Here is a 17566-nt window from a genome sequence, read left to right on the forward strand (position 1 = left end):
TTTAAGCAGAGCTTGGATCTACTGCTTTTGGGGTTGTCTGCAGACTGTCAACACTGCATTTCCTTATCAGCTGCGCCACCTGATTAGATGGTGTCAATGGCAGCATTGAATGAACCAACTGAGCGGATAAACTAGCAGACAGACAGTCGAACAAAATGCATATGCCATAAAGCGTCAATGATGCAAGAAAACGTGCACAGTGGTGCGTAGTTTTGAAAACTTGGGCATGCCAAGTAAAGTTAAAGTTTTCCAAACTGTGTGCTAATTGCATTTTAAACTTAACATAAACTTTTCAGTGCTTGACGCTTTTGCGTCACTGTGCCAACTGCAAGTGTTTTGTGTGGCCAGCTTCCAGCTTAATTCCGCTACTCCACAATATTAAAACTAAACTCCAACTGCGCTGCCTCTCTCTCTTGCGTTTGGCTCTCTCTCTCTCTTTGCTTGCGCTTTCATAAGCTTGGTTTCAATTTATGCTGCTGCAGTCGATTGAATCGGCGCTCATTGAACGATCTCGGTCTCTCGCTTGCACACACTTCGTGCCCAGACGCGCTGTTGCTTCGCATTCGTTCGCATTTGTTTTGCGCTATTGATTCCACTTGCTTTGCTTTGCTTTTGGCTTCGTTCAACTTGTGTGTTCAGTTCAGTTTGTATTCAGTCTGTCAACGCGTCGCATGCGTGAGTCGAGTGCGTCCCCCAACAAGTGTGTGGCAATATTATTTGAATATAAATTTTCAACGAAATACTGCGTGGAAAATATAGCGCAGAAATTAAAGTAAAAGTGCCAGTTAAAGTTAACAAGTTTGCAAACTCGGTCATGTCGTCGCCCCATGCCATCAGTGTCTTGCTATTGGGGTTGCTATCCCTAGCGCTTAGCTTCAATGCAGGTTGGTATCCTATTAGCCGCCATATATGTAAGAGCCATGCTTTTGCATAGCTATGGCTGCTAATTAAGTATGTTAAGTTCAGTGCAGTGAACCTCACTGCATAGGCATTAAAATATGAAACACTTTGCGTCCATTTTTCAGTGTGTTTGAAACTGCGCTTGTATATCAATTAATTGTTTCCTTATGAGCCTCAAAATTGATAAGTGTTCTATTGTATCCACAGCCTCCGCAATGACATTCAAAGTTGCCCAGCAGCTTACTTGATGATTTATTAATATTTATGCACTTGTCGGCCACACTGTGTTTATTTATAAACAAAGCGTTGGCAGTCTGCATAGCTCAGCCCCTTGCTGCGTCTCTATTTCATGACCTTAAAATATTATTGAAATAACGTGAAAATAGCACATCTTTGGTTAAAAGTATTTTTTTTGGAACTGTCCCAGCTCGTTTCGAAAATATTTCTAAATTAAATTGCGCAGTAAATAATTATTTGTGCTTGATTGAATTAAGTTTGTGAACAAAGGCAAAATGCTTGAAATATCACAACAGTCTGTGCACCATAAAAGGTCTAATGCCTGCACTCAGCGAAAAATCAAGTATACGTACAACAAATTTAGAAATAAATAATAAATTTCAATGCAGCTATGTTGTTGTTGGTTTCTTGCAGTGTATTTGCAGTGCTGCTGCCCACTTTTCTTGTCTTTGCTGCGATGTCGTCATTTCTTTAACTTTAATTGAAGTTTCTATGGGCGCAGCTCAGTCTTGGGCCTCTCTACGCGCACTTCCATTGTCAACTCATTGTTTTGCTTTCATTTTCATTCGCACGCAACATAATAAAATACTGGACAAACTGACTGCATGACAATATATTAACAAAATAAATTTGTGAACTCATTGTTTATAAGCGAGCGACGCGCCCACGTTACGAAAAATTGTATTGAAAAGCAAAATTTGCTAAAATATTTGTTTATAGAGCACGTTTTGGGCGAATAGTGCACATCATATTTCATACTATGTATGCAAAAAAGATTCCTTAATTAATTACAGTCTGGCCGCGCAATTAAAAATTTTTGTATAAATAAAGCAAATTGCCTAGAGCAACTGACTGACTATAATCTGACTAATCTGCTGATTCGCATGTCATGTCACTGCAATTTAGTTGAGATCACAATCAGTGTTGTCATTATACAGCCCTGGGCTGCCTGCTCGATCCCTGGGCAACACCCCAACAGAGCAAGGCATGACTAAATGCCATCACTTTAATGTGAAAAACGCTCTTGCCATTAAATCATTTTTCCAACATTCAACATTCGTTTTTAATATTATTTTTTGTAGTTTCTTGAATCGGCTTGGGGGTGTGTATATGTCATTTATATATCCAATCGAAATAGCTTACTAATGCACGTCTAATTATGCAAGCATTTGACACAAATAAATAACAATGCATAATGTTCAACAAGTCGTGGCTCAATTTAGCAGCTTGCATGTCAATCAAAAACAGTTTGTAGCCTGGCTCAGATAAGACGCTGCATGTCAACAACTTGAACGTGCCCCTAATCAACACATGCGCCCAAGTTAACTTCGCCCTAACTGCAACTGACTTCACACACACACTAATGCACACATTGCATGTGAATATTGTGCTTGGCTCTAGTTTCAGTTACTTCAAAACTTGCCATGTTATAATAGTTTGCTCGCTTTGCGCTGCAAAGTTCATTCAACTTTTCAAATGTCTTCGAGCAACGCCCAATGGGCCTTGCTAACAGCAAAAAGGCAATAAACCTTTGTAGCTAGAAAGTAACTATTATTTTGTATGGCCCGCTAATTTACCTGCAATTTTTTTTAGGTTTATGCAGAAAAGTGTAATCAATTTCTATTGCTTATACGCAATGTATGCCTTGAAAGGTTTTTCCAAGTGCAGTTCACATTTGCTAATTTACTAAAAAATACTTCTTTAAAAATTCATTTCCTTAGTAATAATTTTCTAATATTTTTATGATAGAAAGCGTTACATTTATATTTAAAAATGATTTTGGTTAAGTCTAATTTTTAATTCTGTTAACTTCAAATCACTTTGCACTTGCAAACTAAAAGAATCTTCAAATATTATATGTCTAAAAACTGTTGAAATTAGTTATGCATTTTTTTTTTTGTTAATTTTATGTTTCCATATCAAATATATTCAAAAGGGTTTTACAATTTTCTAATAGTTTTTTTTATGTATTTCTACTAGCTAATCATTATTAATTGGTACGACAACAATTGCTCAACTTTAGTGTTGGTTTAGTCAGAGATTTACTTTATTGAAAATATAGTTTTATAAGCCTTTTATGATATGCAAGCTATATATACGTTTCATATCAAAACACTGAATCAAGTCAAATTTAATAAAGTTACTTTTTACTGCTTGAAAATAATTGGCCGTTAATTTATTATATTGCATTTTAACAAGCACAAAATACTAAAAATATATATTAAACTTTTTTATTTATTATTGATTGTTATACTATCAAAGAAAAGTTTATTTAATTTAAAGCCCATAAAGCTTTAGGCTATTTCAAAATAATTTAGTTTGAATTTACTTTAGCGCTTCGACTTGCTTTCAACACAGCAAACTTTATGGTCTTTAACTCTCGCGTGTGCCTCACATGCTACGCAAAAATATCAGTTTCAATTTTTATGTTGCATACAATTACAGTCATTACCATTAGTAAACTGCCACTGGCCGGAGTTAAGTGCGTGCTGTGCTGTATAAACAATTTTGGGTGAACGATCTGACAATTCAACTGTCAATTAATTTCAATATATGTTCGTATGCTGGCATGGATATTGTATATGATAATCATTTGCTGAGCAATTCAAGTCAAGAGTTTACGATTTCAACTCAAAATACGCAAATTGTAATTGTTTGTTATTATGTTTGTTGTTGTTTATGGCCAAATTTGGCCAACTGCTAAAGCCAGTGACCAAAACACGTTTCGCGTTTGAAGTTTGGCACACTTTGAATTACACACACACAGACACACACATGCGTGTGCGTGTGTGCGTGTGCGTGTGTGTGCTTGCCCCTTGCTGCTTGCCACCTGTTGTTGCAAGCTGCTTATCTAAGCTTTCATTTAAACGTGGCTCAAAGTGTTGGTTAAGTGCATTTAACCTGAACGTTAACGCTTGACGTTTAAATTGGCCCGGCAAACAAGTTTTCCCATGCCCACAACTAAAATCTAAAAAAACATCCGCACACACAACACACAATGTGGATTAATTTAAACTATAGTCGTAGTACTAATAATTTTGTAAATCGCAGCTGAAAGTTTTGACACTTTTATAAGGCAGCTCTGCCATAGGCTGTCGCATAAATAACTCAGCCAAAAGGCTACCGGTGTCTAATTAAGCGCATAGCACATAATTCATGCAAAAGACTCTTGGCCAAAAGCACCGCCAAGCTGGCCAACAGCTTAGCTTAAGCCTAAACTGCACAGCAGGCATCATTTACGGCAGCTTATGGGCCGCCCCATTACTTATAAGCGAACATCAGCGTCTGATTGGCTTTCAGTTCCTAACTTGCCAAGTTTATCTGCTTATCTGGCCAAGAGGGGCCCCACTCGATGCAGGCATTTCAATTGGGCTTGTGCGCACTAGAAATGTGTGAATTGTAGTTCTCCAAAGTCAAGATCAATTAATATTGATATAAAGCAGTTAACGCAGCTTGCATGCGCAATAAGCTCATCCCGACAATGGAATTTATATACCTAACATACGATACTATATAGTTAGATTCAAGCTTATGTAAATTTGCTGAGGGCGTAGCTGATCAAGCTGGTCAGATACTTACTTAAGTTGCATGCACAAGTAGTTCATAAATAAATAAATAAATAAGGAGTATAAGTTTCTACCTTCGTTTATCGATATTATATTATATGTATATATAATAAACATGCCTTTTAAGTAATAATAAGTAATTGTAATCATTGCTGATTAGATAATTTATATGCTATGGCTGAACTAATATTTAAATTGCAATTATTCGTGTTTTTTTGTCAATTATAAAATGATTACGATTACATTACATTAACTGAAATTACGAATTTATTGAGGATACTCAAAATAATTACAAATAATTACAAATTAATATCAATTTACACACAAACAAATGATTTTTTTTATTGTCGACAGACGATAAAAAACAGCAAAGCAGAAATGTATTTAAATTAACTAAACTAAATATTCACAATTAAATTTATATACAATATTTGAGGCTTGATTGTTTTCCTACAGAACATTTAAAAATATCTTAAGCATAAATTAAGAATCTGATCAACAAATAGTGCAAGGATTTTGGACTTTATAAGTGGCCACTTTCTTGAAGGAAAAATGCTTAATAAAATTCATTTATTGAAAGTAAATGAAGTAATTGAAAACAATATAATAAAGAATCTTCGCATTCAAAAAAATGATTTATTTATTTACAAGATTAATTATTATACAAACTAATATAATAACTAAAGCTGGTGAGTGCTAGCTACTAAAGCTACTGACTCGTTTAAATAATTCTTAACTATTTTTGAAATATGTTTATATCAGTTTGGAATACATTTCACTCAGGCATTATATAATCTATTTGAATAGTAATGCAAACTAAATTTTAACTGCTTGATTTGTTTTCTTTGCAGCCTCTGCATCGCTACGTTGCTGGCGCTGCTCGACAGATGTGTCCAACGGCGAGTTCTGCAACGATCCCTTCCAGCCAGATTCGATATCGGAGCAGCTGCGCTATTGGAGCTATGTGAACTGCACCAACTCGGTGGGCGTCAAGTCGGTGAATGCGCGTCCCGTCTGCAAGAAGCTTGTGCAAGAAGGTGAGTCCAACGAAGAAGACGCGGCGACTTGAGCAATTACTCAGACTTAGACTCAGACTCAGTGCCAGTCTATTGTTATAACTTGTGTGTGTGTGTGTGTGTTTTGGCTATGACATGCAGCCACCAGTGACGTTAACACCCGCGTGTGCTGCCGCGTGTTGTTGGCTGCCACAAAGCGTCAAACGAGATTGAGATTTATTGCACTGACAGAGTCGGCAACAAGTGCCGCATACAGAAAACAAAACAAAGCCAAAGCCAAAGCTAAAGCACAAAATCCACAGAGACGACGGAGACAATTGTCTGCTTAGCGAACGCGTTAGCAGCTGCTGGGGCGTTGTTGCTGGGCGTGGCAGGCCAGGCCAGGCCAGGCCAGGCCAGGCCAGGCCAGGCCAGTTGCATGTGCGACTAATTTACAGCAAATTTATGTGGCGAGTCACACACACACAAACAAACTAAGGCGAACGCTAACGCCAACACATGCGGCGTATGAGTGATATTTGTACTGCAGTCGTTGATCTTTGTTGTGTTTTTTATTTATTGTTTGGCCTGCCGCTGGTGCAAATTGCATTGCCGCTTGTTGGCATTTGCATTTGACAAGCAACAACAACAACAACAACAACAACACACAACAACAATTGCGCACATAAAAAAGCAAATCAAATGAAAATGAAAAACATTTTTTTCAATTTGCCAAACGTTGCGTATCGCTGCATTTTGATCTGGATTTAGTTTAGTTAGCTGTCACTGTTGGATGCGCCGCTGGCGGCGATTTAATTAATATTCTTTATTTATTTGTAACACGCGCTTTGTGTAAATTGTTTTGAAATTGGCATTTAGTCAATTTCTTATGGCCAATTAATGAACACACACCATTAAATATTTGCAATCAAGCGTCTACAAATTGACGCAAAGATTTGCGGCCGGGCAATTAAAATTGCAAACTGCAAATCTCAGCGCTCTCAAAAGACTCCAAAGCAAACAGTTGTACATAATATATGAGTGCGCTCAACAGCAGCAGCAGCAGCAGCAACAACAACAACAACAACAACAAGTAAAAAATATAAATTAATTAAGTTGTTGCACAGCGTGAAGCGCTCAATTACGGGCAAGCGTAAGAGGAGTGCGCTCAGGTGCGGTGCGGCAAGCTTTGGGGGCATGTTAGCCAAATGTCTGAGAAAAATGCAACTAGGCGATGCTGCTGCTGCTACTTGAGTTGTTGTTGTTGTTGCTGTACAATTTATATGCCGTTAAATTAATTGCTTATGAAGCTTGGAGCGACGAGTGGATGAGTTTTTGGCAAATGTCAAATTAAAAATGTATTCCATAATTCCATAAAATCCAAAAGCCAAGCCAAGCAATTAGCTAACAGTGCGTATACGCAATGTCTGTTTGTATGTGTGCGCATTTTAGTTGTCACTGTGCGTCACTGTGCAAATATTTTGCAACTTGTTGCATTTTGGCCGAACCGCAAAGTTGTCGCCAAGTTTTTTGCCTATTTTTGGCCAATTGCGTTGGTTTTTGTTTGCTCATTTTTCCATTACTTTTTGCTTTTTGGGCTTTTCTTACTGTGAAAAATGTTGCCAAACACACATTTCTCATACCAATAAATAATTAAATTAATTAACATTTAAATTTATGACACAATGCCACACAAGCCAAGTTAAGATCGGCGTACGCGGCGTATGCGCAATGTGTGCTGCAGATTTCTTCGATGTATTGGCCGTGATAAGGCGACAATTGTCAACAATTTTATTAGACAACAGCGCACTCGTTCGCACACGCTGTCTGCTGTCTCGCTCGCACACTTCTTGGCGCACCAATCACAAAAATGGCTTTGATTTTATTTTGATTTTCGACTTTGCGACTTTTATGCGATTTCGTTTTGTTGTTTGCTTCTCTTTCGACGCACACGCAATTTGTTGTGCGTATTTCATTTATTTATTTATTTCGTTTTCGTTTTTATTTAATTTTATTTTTCGTTGGTTTCCATTTGCCGTTTGCCTGATTGCAAATTGTCTCGTTGTGCCGCCGCGACTCAAAACGTATGTTGCAAGCCTCATTTTGTGTCGCTCTACACGCGGCTGTGTGTGTGTGTGTGTGTGTTTGTATTTTTTGTTCAGCAGGCTGCTGCTGTTGTGGCAAGCGTTCGCTCAGGTTGCATTGCCAGCCTTGAACCCATTTCAGTTAGTGGTCTGTTTGCTGTTTCAGACTCAGACTGCTCTTTTTCACATTAGAGCTCTCTATTAAACATAAATAAATATTTTGGATAATAAATAAATATTTTGGATATATAGCCAAGCTGCAGAAAAATATTGCAACGTCTAAACATAAAAAGTTTTAGCTCTTCTGTGCATTGTTAAATTTTTAACAATAAAAAATATTAAATTGCTGCAACTGATTTTCAAATTATAAACTCCGACAACATTAGGGCTCACTCTATAACATGCATAGCATTTAAAAAAATATTTTACAGTTTTCTGAAAGTTGCAGCTATGAAAAAGTTCAAGTGTCTGTAAAATAAAAGTTTTAGCTCTTCTGTGCTTTGTCAAATTTTTATTAATAAAAAATATTAAATTGGTTCAACGGATTTTTGAATAATAAACTCAGACTACATTGGAGCTCTCTTTATTGTGGAGTCTATAACATGCATAGCACTTAAATAAATATTTTACATATTTCTGAAATTTGCAGCTATGAAAAAAGTTCAAGTGTCTGTTTATAAAAAGTTGTAGCTCAGCTGGGGTTTGTGGAAATTTTATCAATAAAAAATATTAAATTGGTTCAACTGATTTTTAAATGTTAAGCTAAGTGATTGGAACTTGGTATGCCGCTACTTTTCGATTTGAATTGGCCACTGTGTGCTAAATGAAATTTATTATTGTTCATTCACAATAATGAATTTCATACAGTGACAGCAGCAGAGTAAAAAGACTAAAAATAAGCGTGGCCTAAATACATTGTTAGCAGTCGCTATTGAGCTGCTTGCAACGAATACGTTTGGCTGGCTTACATTGAAGGATGCTACTATTGTGCTATTGATTAGCTGGGCGTGGCACTTGACAACAAAGCGCGCCCTTCAGCTGCATTAATTGAGTTGTGACTTTCAATATGCATTCTATATATATTATTTCATTAAGCCCAAGGCAGCTGCTGGCCAAGATTAATCCAGCAAGAGCATAGAAAGTAGTCGAGGCTTGCTATTTAAATATTTAAAATTACATCAGCGCTACTTTTGGCAAACATGCAAAGTTCATTTAAGCAGCGCTGCCCACGCAAGCAAACTGTTCGCTGCCTTTTAATTATATTAATTAAAACTGTAAGCGCGCAATTAGTTAATGCCCTCCGTTTTTTTTTATCTTATTGCAGTCTATGGCAAGCGTGTGATTTCGCGCTCCTGCTTCTATGAGGATGTGGATGACTCGCCGGACAAGTGCGCCATGGACACAACCTCATCGTATATTAAGACCGTTTATTGCCGCACGTGCACCACGGATGGTTGCAATGCGGCGTCTGGAGTCTCGAGATTGCTGTGGCTGCTGCTGCTGCCGCTGCTTGCCGCACTGAGGCAGCTATGCAAATGAAGCAATTGGCAATGCAACAAACCACAAGCAACAGTGCAACCAGCAACCACAAAACCTAAAAACTTTTAAACACACAACCTTGCAAAATTCTTTTGACAAAATTTTAAGCTATTGCAGCGTGTATTTAACTATTGCTACAAAAAATCTCTCATCAAAATTAGCAATTTTAGTATGACAATAAAAATAAAAAGAGTTATCAGTTTTATATATATCATGGAGCGAAGGATCAACATTGTTCTGTTGGTTATGTAGCTTTAGATCAATCAAAGCTCCCTCCCAAGCAGAACTTTGTTTACTTAAACGCTTAATTGGTTAATCATGCGCATCACACACACACAAACGAACACACACACACACATATTTGTAATATTTTTTTAAATAATTGTAAAACACTTTTCTATGGTGTAGTATGAATAAATTTTTGTGTTTAGATGGTACCAAAGTGTTCGCTCTCAATCTCAAACCTCTAAAAAAAACAAACTGTTGCTTTTATTCTTAGTCTTACTTTTATTCTCAGCGTCGAATCAGCGGTAATTGTCTCACATCATTGCGCTTGACATTGACTGCGCTCAACAAAGATGCAATCTAAAAGATACAAAGATACATAGTGACGCTTTATAAAGAAATTCATCACAGCGGAAATGCGCATTATTTCAGAGTTGATTTTGCTTAATTGCCAGCTACGCAAGCTGCTGACTCTAACCTAGCTAAATCTATAACTTTTGCTCTTATACGTTTTAAACTTTTCTTATATCTTCCTCCACTATAACATCTCTCCCTCCAAGCTCGCGCCTGCTCGCTCACTTCTATTAAAACATGCATTAAAACGCATTTCTAAAAATCGTCAACACTGCATATAAATAAAATGCTGTGAAAAAAAAAAGCTCCGCGCTGTCACTTAGCCAACAAATATATGGGTGGCAACTTGGCCATTTAAACTTGTCGCGCTGTTTTGTTTTGGTTTTTTTTTTTCAAAAAATTACATGCATGCAATGTTTTTACTTGAGATTTTTTTTATGACGTGCCTGGCAAAAATGTCGTACAGTTTATGCAATAAAACTGGCCATTTATCATGGAGGGGGCAAAAATAAGTAAATAAAAATTTATAAACAAACTTACAAAAAATACAAACTGCCTATCGACATTGTTCGGTTTGAGTTACGCATACGCCCCGATGGCCCCAGGCTGGCTGCGTGCGGTTGGCCATATGCTGGCGTATATAAATCTCAAACCTGCCACCGTGTTCAAGTTTATGATGTGATTTGACTTTTTATTGCTGCGGCTTAGGCTTCAACTTAACCTCCTAAACCGTTGTGCGCATTAACGTTTCGCATTTGAGTCCGAGTCTGAGTTTTGGCCCGGCCCCGTTGCGCCAATCAACTCCAAGTGCGTCGTCGATGGCGTCGCTCTCGTTTGCCGTCTCATTTGGCTTGCATGCCACAACAACAACAACAACTGGAAATTCGTGGCGTATTTTTCACGCTTTGTCAGTTGCTTTTTGGGTGCAGGAGGAGCAGCAGTAGTCAGACTGTCGTCTAATGCTGCAGATTAATGTCAAGATTTGCATACGAATTCATATATCTGTTGACCATGTTAGCGCCTCCAACTACCATTTTTGGCCAGAGAGTTGCCAATTTTGGCTAAGTGCTGAACGCCAGTTGCAGCAGCAGCTGATCGAATTAGTAAGTGCGTGGCTGCAGCATGAATCATTTGGTTTCCAAATCCAATTGAATCATTGACAAGGTTCCAGAATGGATGAGTAAGGATGCACGAGCTATATGATCTGATAATAGCATCAGGCATGGGTTAAGTGAGAAATACATTGTAAAATTAAAAGAAAAGTTCATCATTTAAGCTATCAAAGTTAAAATTATGCCGCATTCTATTATAACAATGTTCGCCATAAGCTTCAGGTCTTCATTTCATTTTGAATTCACACACTTTTACTATAAAAACTTAAATTGCTTTAATTTTAATTCATTTATTAATAATAATAATAATAATATTAAATAATAATCAATTTATTTCTACAATTATCCCCAGTTCGTTTTTGACTGTAATGTGCTGTAATAAGTTTGCAGCTAATACACAAACCATTTTAACATAATCATAGTCACATTTGTTTAGCTAGCTGACAAAAGCTTAATGAAATGACGGAGCAGTGCAATAATAGCCAAGAACCAAACCATTCGCTTGCAACCCTTTTGGAAGAACATTTTTTAATTGCTGCCTTATCAATTTATAATCACATGATTTAAACTCAAAAAATGATTTAAAAAATATTTTTTATGCTATGTTTTATACATAATTGTTTCAAAACTATAATACTTCAATTTAAATAAACTTTTTTTTCTCGTTCAACCCTTGAGCCACAAGGAATTGAAGACGCGCCCTTTCAATTGGCAGCATGGGGCATCCCCCGACAGCAACGTCATCAATAGCAGCAAAACCTCCAACGCGTCGCTGCCGCAGCTACAGCTAGCGCACGCGTCAGCGTCGGCAGAGCTTGTGGCAAATGTGGCAGCATAGCCTGCGTTGGACAGAGCGGCACAGTCGTTACTTAGACGAGCAGTGGTTTGCATCGCGCGCAGTCTATTTGGCAGAGAAATATATAAAGGATATATACACACAAAGAGTTTTGCACACTTTATTGAACGTGTTAATTGCAATTGCGATGTCAGCAACTATGAAATACATTTTCGCCGGTCTGTGCCTGCTGCTGAGCACCTGTAATATCAGAGGTGAGTACCCAAACCGAACTACTTGAAGTAGATCGTCTGCTAGTTTTAATGCACGTGTATCCGCAATGCATAAACAGCACCATTTATTATTAAATGTTTTGTAAAATTGTGTGTTTGCTGTTTATGTGAAACTAGCAAGGTCGCGGCTAAATCTTTTAATTGTACAATTTAGCAGTATAGTTAGTTTAGTTGTCGATCACATTCGATGATTGAACTGTTTCTTGCTTGGGCTCTTTCAATTTGTTTATGTGGCAATTTTTATTGAATTTTTCGCACATTGTTTATACAATTTGTGTTATGCTTAAAATAGCGATAAAATAAATGCTCTTTCCCCTAAGGAGCTATAAAAAATTTACTTTACAGCTAATTGAGCGCGTTTTATGGTCACTTTTCAATAACTCTTAAGTGTCAAAGAAAAAGTCGAACATACTTTGATTTTTTTTTGCCCTTTTCGGGGGCTTGGCTTGAAAACTCTTTTGGCAGACACGCAAACAGCTTATGGGTCAATGAACACATTGCAAATTTTCGCATTTCCACACACACCTTATATGCATACACAAGCTGTATTAATAAATATGTCATAATAACGTAACAATTTAATGTTTTGTTCATTGATTGGCAGTTGCGTTGAAATGTTTTCGATGGAATTTTTATTTGCTGTTTCGCTTGATTGCTGCAAAATCCAAAATATGCACAAACTGTTTGTTTTTCTTTTGCTGCTGCTCATTGTGCTATTCAATTTGCACTTGAATGAGCTTTAATTATTAAGCTTTTCATCTTATCCTGTTGCTGATTTGTTTGCTCTGCAATTATCTAATTGGCTTGCATTCAAACAAAATGGGCAAATGCGCAGCAATTGGCGACACTGCGCATGTCAAACTGGCGCCACAACGTCGTCTGCTCCAGTTTCCCAGCAGCGCCAGAGCCTCGCCAAAATAAGTATATCTCAGCCCCGAAAAAAAAGGACTGTATACAGCACAGATTGCTGCGCATAAACTATGTCATGGACCGCGTCCTGTGTGCGCCCCCAGACAGAGCAGCGTGTGTCCTTTTCGAATACTTGCTATGAATTGCGTAATTTTAATGCAAAGCATTATTGATGAACAGAGGCGTCAACAACAGCAGCAGGATGTGCAGAGCAGCCCCCAACTTAAGAATTGTCACTCAGCTCTTACTTAATTGCAAACTTCGTATGCGTATCAAATTATATCGCATACCTACTTCAACTTGTTTATTATTATTAGTTGTTGTTTTTGGAAAGTTTTTGTTTATTATGCTGAGGGTTGCTGCTCATCGTATTAAGTTGCAATTGTGTGTTTGGGGGTTGCAATTGAAGCCCACACGCAACCAAATTTGCATATAGAGAAAAACAACTTCCTGCCGATAAAGCAATGAAATCTAAGCTGCAGTATTGAAATTCGGGGTGGCAAGTTTGGATATAAAATACTTCAGCTGCGGTAATATTTAGATTTTAGATTATCAATAAACTGGCTATGGTAATGAGTTGCAAGAACTTAAAGAAAATACAAGAAATAAACTTTAGTACTTCCCATTTTTTATATATTGTATTAACATTCTTATTGCATTAATTCATTCTATAGATCAGTTAATAGTGTATAGACTTGCCAACATTTTCTATTGGTCAATTTTTCAATTTAAATGGCAGAGTCCAATTTCTCAAGTTGGAAAATGCCTCGCATTTGTAGAAATTGCAGTACTTAGCGTGCTTAAGGATAACAAAACACTTAACATGCGACCTTGACTTGGAACTTGGGGCTTTAATATGCTAAAAAACAATCAATTACTCACACTATTAAACAACGCGACTGTTGTGGAGGTTGAACTTGACGTGGCTTAAGTTGGAAATACCTACAATTTGCAGTCAAGTAGTGCGAGCTTTCCAGGAAGCTTGGGAAAAGTTTGCAAAGCGTGGCGCTACAAGTAACAACGTAAAGAAAATATATGGCTGGCAAGTGCGAAACATGCCAAGGCATTCCACAGCTTGTATAATAACGTTTCAATTTAATACAAGCACATTTTTAAATGTAGAAAATGTCAAATAATTTGACACCTCAAGGTCCTCCGTGTTCCCCCCAAGCTACGCCGTAGACTGAGCTTGAAGCGCGTGTCAAGGTTCAAGTTCCAGTCTGAAGCCTGCTAAAAACTTTCAAGGTGAAGCCTTTTGACCACACACAGCTGACAGCCCATCTAGATGCGAGCCAAGCAGCTAATCACGCATATCTAAGTGGCTAGAATGAATGAAATTTGCTCACTGCTTTTGACAGCCCCCCACCGTAGTTGCTTATTTATTATGAATTTAATGCAAAAACAACCAATTTGAATGGCTATGTCTATGCTTTGTTGAGCAATGTTTACCAATGATTTGTATTTAAATTAGTAACAAATTATGCGGAAAATTCTAAATAAACAAAGAGCGCTCGCTTGATCACACAGGCAAAAGAATTGTGCTGTTGTTTATATTTAGACATGATAACATATTGGCAAGTCCGACTAAAGAGCGAGCCATTAACTTGTTTAGTATGCAGTTGAAGCTCAAGTTGAAATTACGACACGTTTGCCAAACTTCACATTGTTTGCGATTGCGTATACGTAATAAAATTTCAATGGCGGCGCCACCACGACTGCCTACGCACTGCCCTTTGATTTGTGAGGGTTGAAAGCTCTATTACTATAGAGCATGATGTCAACAACAGCAGCAGCAGCATAGACAACGGCAACTGTCTCGCTGGCATTTAGTTTGCTTTTAAGGCCAACCAAACGCGCTGGCACGCGATTCACATTTCACATTGAACATTCTTTTCTTTGTATTTAGCACATCAGCATCAAGCCTTGCAGTGCTGGCATTGCAGTTCGGCCACCGTTGGCTCCGATGGCTTTTGTGGTGTCACCTTCCAGGAGGACAACATACCCTATGAGCAACTGAAGGAGAGCAACAGCAATCCGCTGCGCACCTGCAATAGCAGCATTAACTCCGATCACGAGCGTCCTGTTTGCCGCAAAACTGTGGATGAAAGTAAGCGCACATTTCATTTAATATTTACACTATAACTTACTTTCACTCTTTTAGCTAACGATGGCAAACTCATAACCAAACGCTTTTGCTACTACACCAACAAATCGGATCCTGTGGAGCTTTGCAACATGACCAAACCCGACAACAATATGCGCCGAATATTCTGCGAGGATTGTCTATCAGATCGTTGCAATGGCTCCGCACGTCTGGCTGCCATTTTGGCTGCCATTTTGCTGCCCTCATTAGCCGTGGCACATTACTTGGCCATCTAAGCAGCGAGGCGCGCTGCAATTTCAAGCTCTATTTTAATTTGAAACGTGATATTTTGTTTAGCTACGCAAGCAGCTGATTTATAGTTTATATTTAACTTAGTTTAGTTGTAGTTTGAGCTCTTTTATACTTTAGTATAGTTTGCATACCGTTTGACTTTATTGTTTTTAACTAAATTCTTAAATGTAGTAAACAATTTTTCAGCTAATAGCAAAGCTCTGTCTCCCCACAAACAAGGTATACTGCAAAATACAATATATAAATATTTTAATCATGTGAAAGAATATAAAGTAAACTACATATATGACCATACTATATATATTTAAATTCAATGTAATTACCACAGTTGCACGCATAAACAAAGAGACACCAGAAAAAATAAAGTTCATAAACTATGTGAATGTATTTGTAATTGCTTTTCATTGTATTATGATAATAGACTTAGTTTTAATCCAATTAAGCTGGCGTGTGTTATCTTTAAAGCTACGCTGAGCTCATTATGCCGCACATCCTGCAGCTGGACTCAACCCAACTCACCCGCCCGCCCGCTGTGCCTCCATGCATATCTAATTCAATCTATGCAAATAACAAGTGTATCCCCTGTATGCTCTGATTAGTGTCAAACACTGACGCTGACAGCTCATTTAGTTGCACATTTCTGATTGTTTATCAATGTGGCTCAGCTTAAAGTTGTTGTTGTTGTTGTTGTTGCTGGCCTACAAACCCACTTAAAGCCGTATTGGCTGTTAGTCACAAGCTGAGACTAAGCCAATTAGGCATTGAGCGCCAAGTCACATGCTGACCTCATTTCGAGTCCACAAGTGTGTCCTGCACCGTGTGCCTTGGATTTGTCTTTTGCTGTCACACTGTGCGTCTTCGATGCACCCGCTGCTTACAAAATAATTGAATAAATGCAAATGGCGTGCGTAATTTTATATCGAAATTGCACTAAACAATTTGTTTTCATAGAGGGCAGAGTTGCAGTTTGAAATGCTATAAACTATATGAATTTCGAGCACATAGCAGTCGGTCGATCCTGGCCCGAGAGTGGCGACATTTGTGCTGAAGACGCCAAATGCGGCAGCAACAACTGAAGCGGCTGTTTAATTGAACAATTGATTATTCATTAACTAATGCTTAAATATTTGGAGTATTTATACAATTTTGTTTTTAGCATCAAGACTGTTCTGTCGACTAGGTTTTAATTTACTTTCATGCTCTAAATAGCTGTAAGTCACCAAAACAATTATAAAACTAAAAGAACTAAATGCTTGAATGTAAAAGATATATATGAATTGGTTAAAACTGAATGATATGGCAAAGGAAAGTATAGCGGTGTACATAGGGTAGGATAAGATAAGGAATTTGAGCAAATTAATAGTGTAATTGTCAATCAAATAGAAGATTAAAGTTTATTCTGCAGCTTGGTTTGCTGAGTTGTTAGTTTAAGCAGGCACAGTTAACTATAGATTTTTGTTTATAGTATAGCTGTGAGCTTTTAGCCTGGTGCTCATATATACAACAAATTCAGTTGTAGTTTAAAATTAAACAAAAAGTAACTCGGTAACATTTGTTTTATTGCCATAATTTTGACATTGATCAAACACAAACATCTCAAGAGTTAATTAAGCTATAAATCAGCTCAGTCTGATCTTGCTCAACTAAGTTATAGTTACTCAAAATACAACCTTTGGTTGCTGATGTACAATACATCCTTAGATAGTTTAAAAGAAGGATTCCAATAGCTTGCTGCAGTATCCAAAGATCAATTCCCCACTGTAGGCATGAGCAGCTTAAGGGGAGTCAGACGCTTAATGTTGAAAGCGAAAACACGTATTGCGTATAGAAAGATTTGTTTTGTTTAAAAAGTCAAACAGTAGAAGTTGTTAGTAACTGATCGCTAATGAGATTTGTGCTGAAAGTGATTCATTTGTGTTATTAACTATATAAGCACAAGTAATTACTTTGAGCTGCGAGTATGCTTAATGTTTTAAATGTTGGATTATAAGTCACCAAATACAGAGCCTGCATATGAATGGCTTCATTAGACACTGTAAAAAAATGTGGCTCACTTTGCTAAACAGCAGCTAAGTGCAAATGACTTGTTATCACTTATTTTTTACAGTGCATGCTCGCAACTCTAATACAAAACAAAAAGCAAAGCAAAAACAAATGACAGGAAAAGACAAAACCGGTTCAC

General features: G+C 37.5%; 2 protein-coding genes across 2 annotated transcripts; both read left to right on the forward strand.

Moving 5' to 3' along the window:
• Positions 1-638: 638 nt before the first annotated feature.
• On the forward strand, positions 639-9349 carry LOC108606511 (CG31676). The gene is made up of 3 exons (XM_017996684.2): positions 639-884; positions 5555-5740; positions 9107-9349. The coding sequence occupies exons 1-3, from the start codon at positions 815-817 to the stop codon at positions 9319-9321; spliced, it is 471 nt and encodes a 156-aa protein (XP_017852173.1). The 5' UTR covers positions 639-814; the 3' UTR covers positions 9322-9349.
• A 2530-nt stretch (positions 9350-11879) lies between these two features.
• LOC108603622 (CG9335) lies at positions 11880-15771 on the forward strand. The gene is made up of 3 exons (XM_017992582.2): positions 11880-12062; positions 14896-15096; positions 15151-15771. The coding sequence occupies exons 1-3, from the start codon at positions 11996-11998 to the stop codon at positions 15366-15368; spliced, it is 486 nt and encodes a 161-aa protein (XP_017848071.1). The 5' UTR covers positions 11880-11995; the 3' UTR covers positions 15369-15771.
• The last annotated feature ends 1795 nt before the right edge of the window (positions 15772-17566 follow it).

The sequence above is a fragment of the Drosophila busckii genome, chromosome 2L, assembly GCF_011750605.1.
Source record: "Drosophila busckii strain San Diego stock center, stock number 13000-0081.31 chromosome 2L, ASM1175060v1, whole genome shotgun sequence".
Classification (NCBI taxonomy): Eukaryota; Metazoa; Arthropoda; class Insecta; order Diptera; family Drosophilidae; genus Drosophila; species Drosophila busckii.

What these genes read in the sequence shown, in the direction of transcription:
- LOC108606511 (XM_017996684.2), top strand. Translation starts at nt 815, where the DNA reads ATGTCGTCGCCCCATGCCATCAGTGTCTTGCTATTGGGGTTGCTATCC. An exon ending in AGCGCTTAGCTTCAATGCAG is followed by an intron (nt 885 to 5,554) that starts GTTGGTATCCTA and finishes TTTTCTTTGCAG; the next exon opens with CCTCTGCATCGCTACGTTGC. An exon ending in CAAGAAGCTTGTGCAAGAAG is followed by an intron (nt 5,741 to 9,106) that starts GTGAGTCCAACG and finishes ATCTTATTGCAG; the next exon opens with TCTATGGCAAGCGTGTGATT.
- LOC108603622 (XM_017992582.2), top strand. Translation starts at nt 11,996, where the DNA reads ATGTCAGCAACTATGAAATACATTTTCGCCGGTCTGTGCCTGCTGCTG. An exon ending in GAGCACCTGTAATATCAGAG is followed by an intron (nt 12,063 to 14,895) that starts GTGAGTACCCAA and finishes CTTTGTATTTAG; the next exon opens with CACATCAGCATCAAGCCTTG. An exon ending in CCGCAAAACTGTGGATGAAA is followed by an intron (nt 15,097 to 15,150) that starts GTAAGCGCACAT and finishes TCACTCTTTTAG; the next exon opens with CTAACGATGGCAAACTCATA.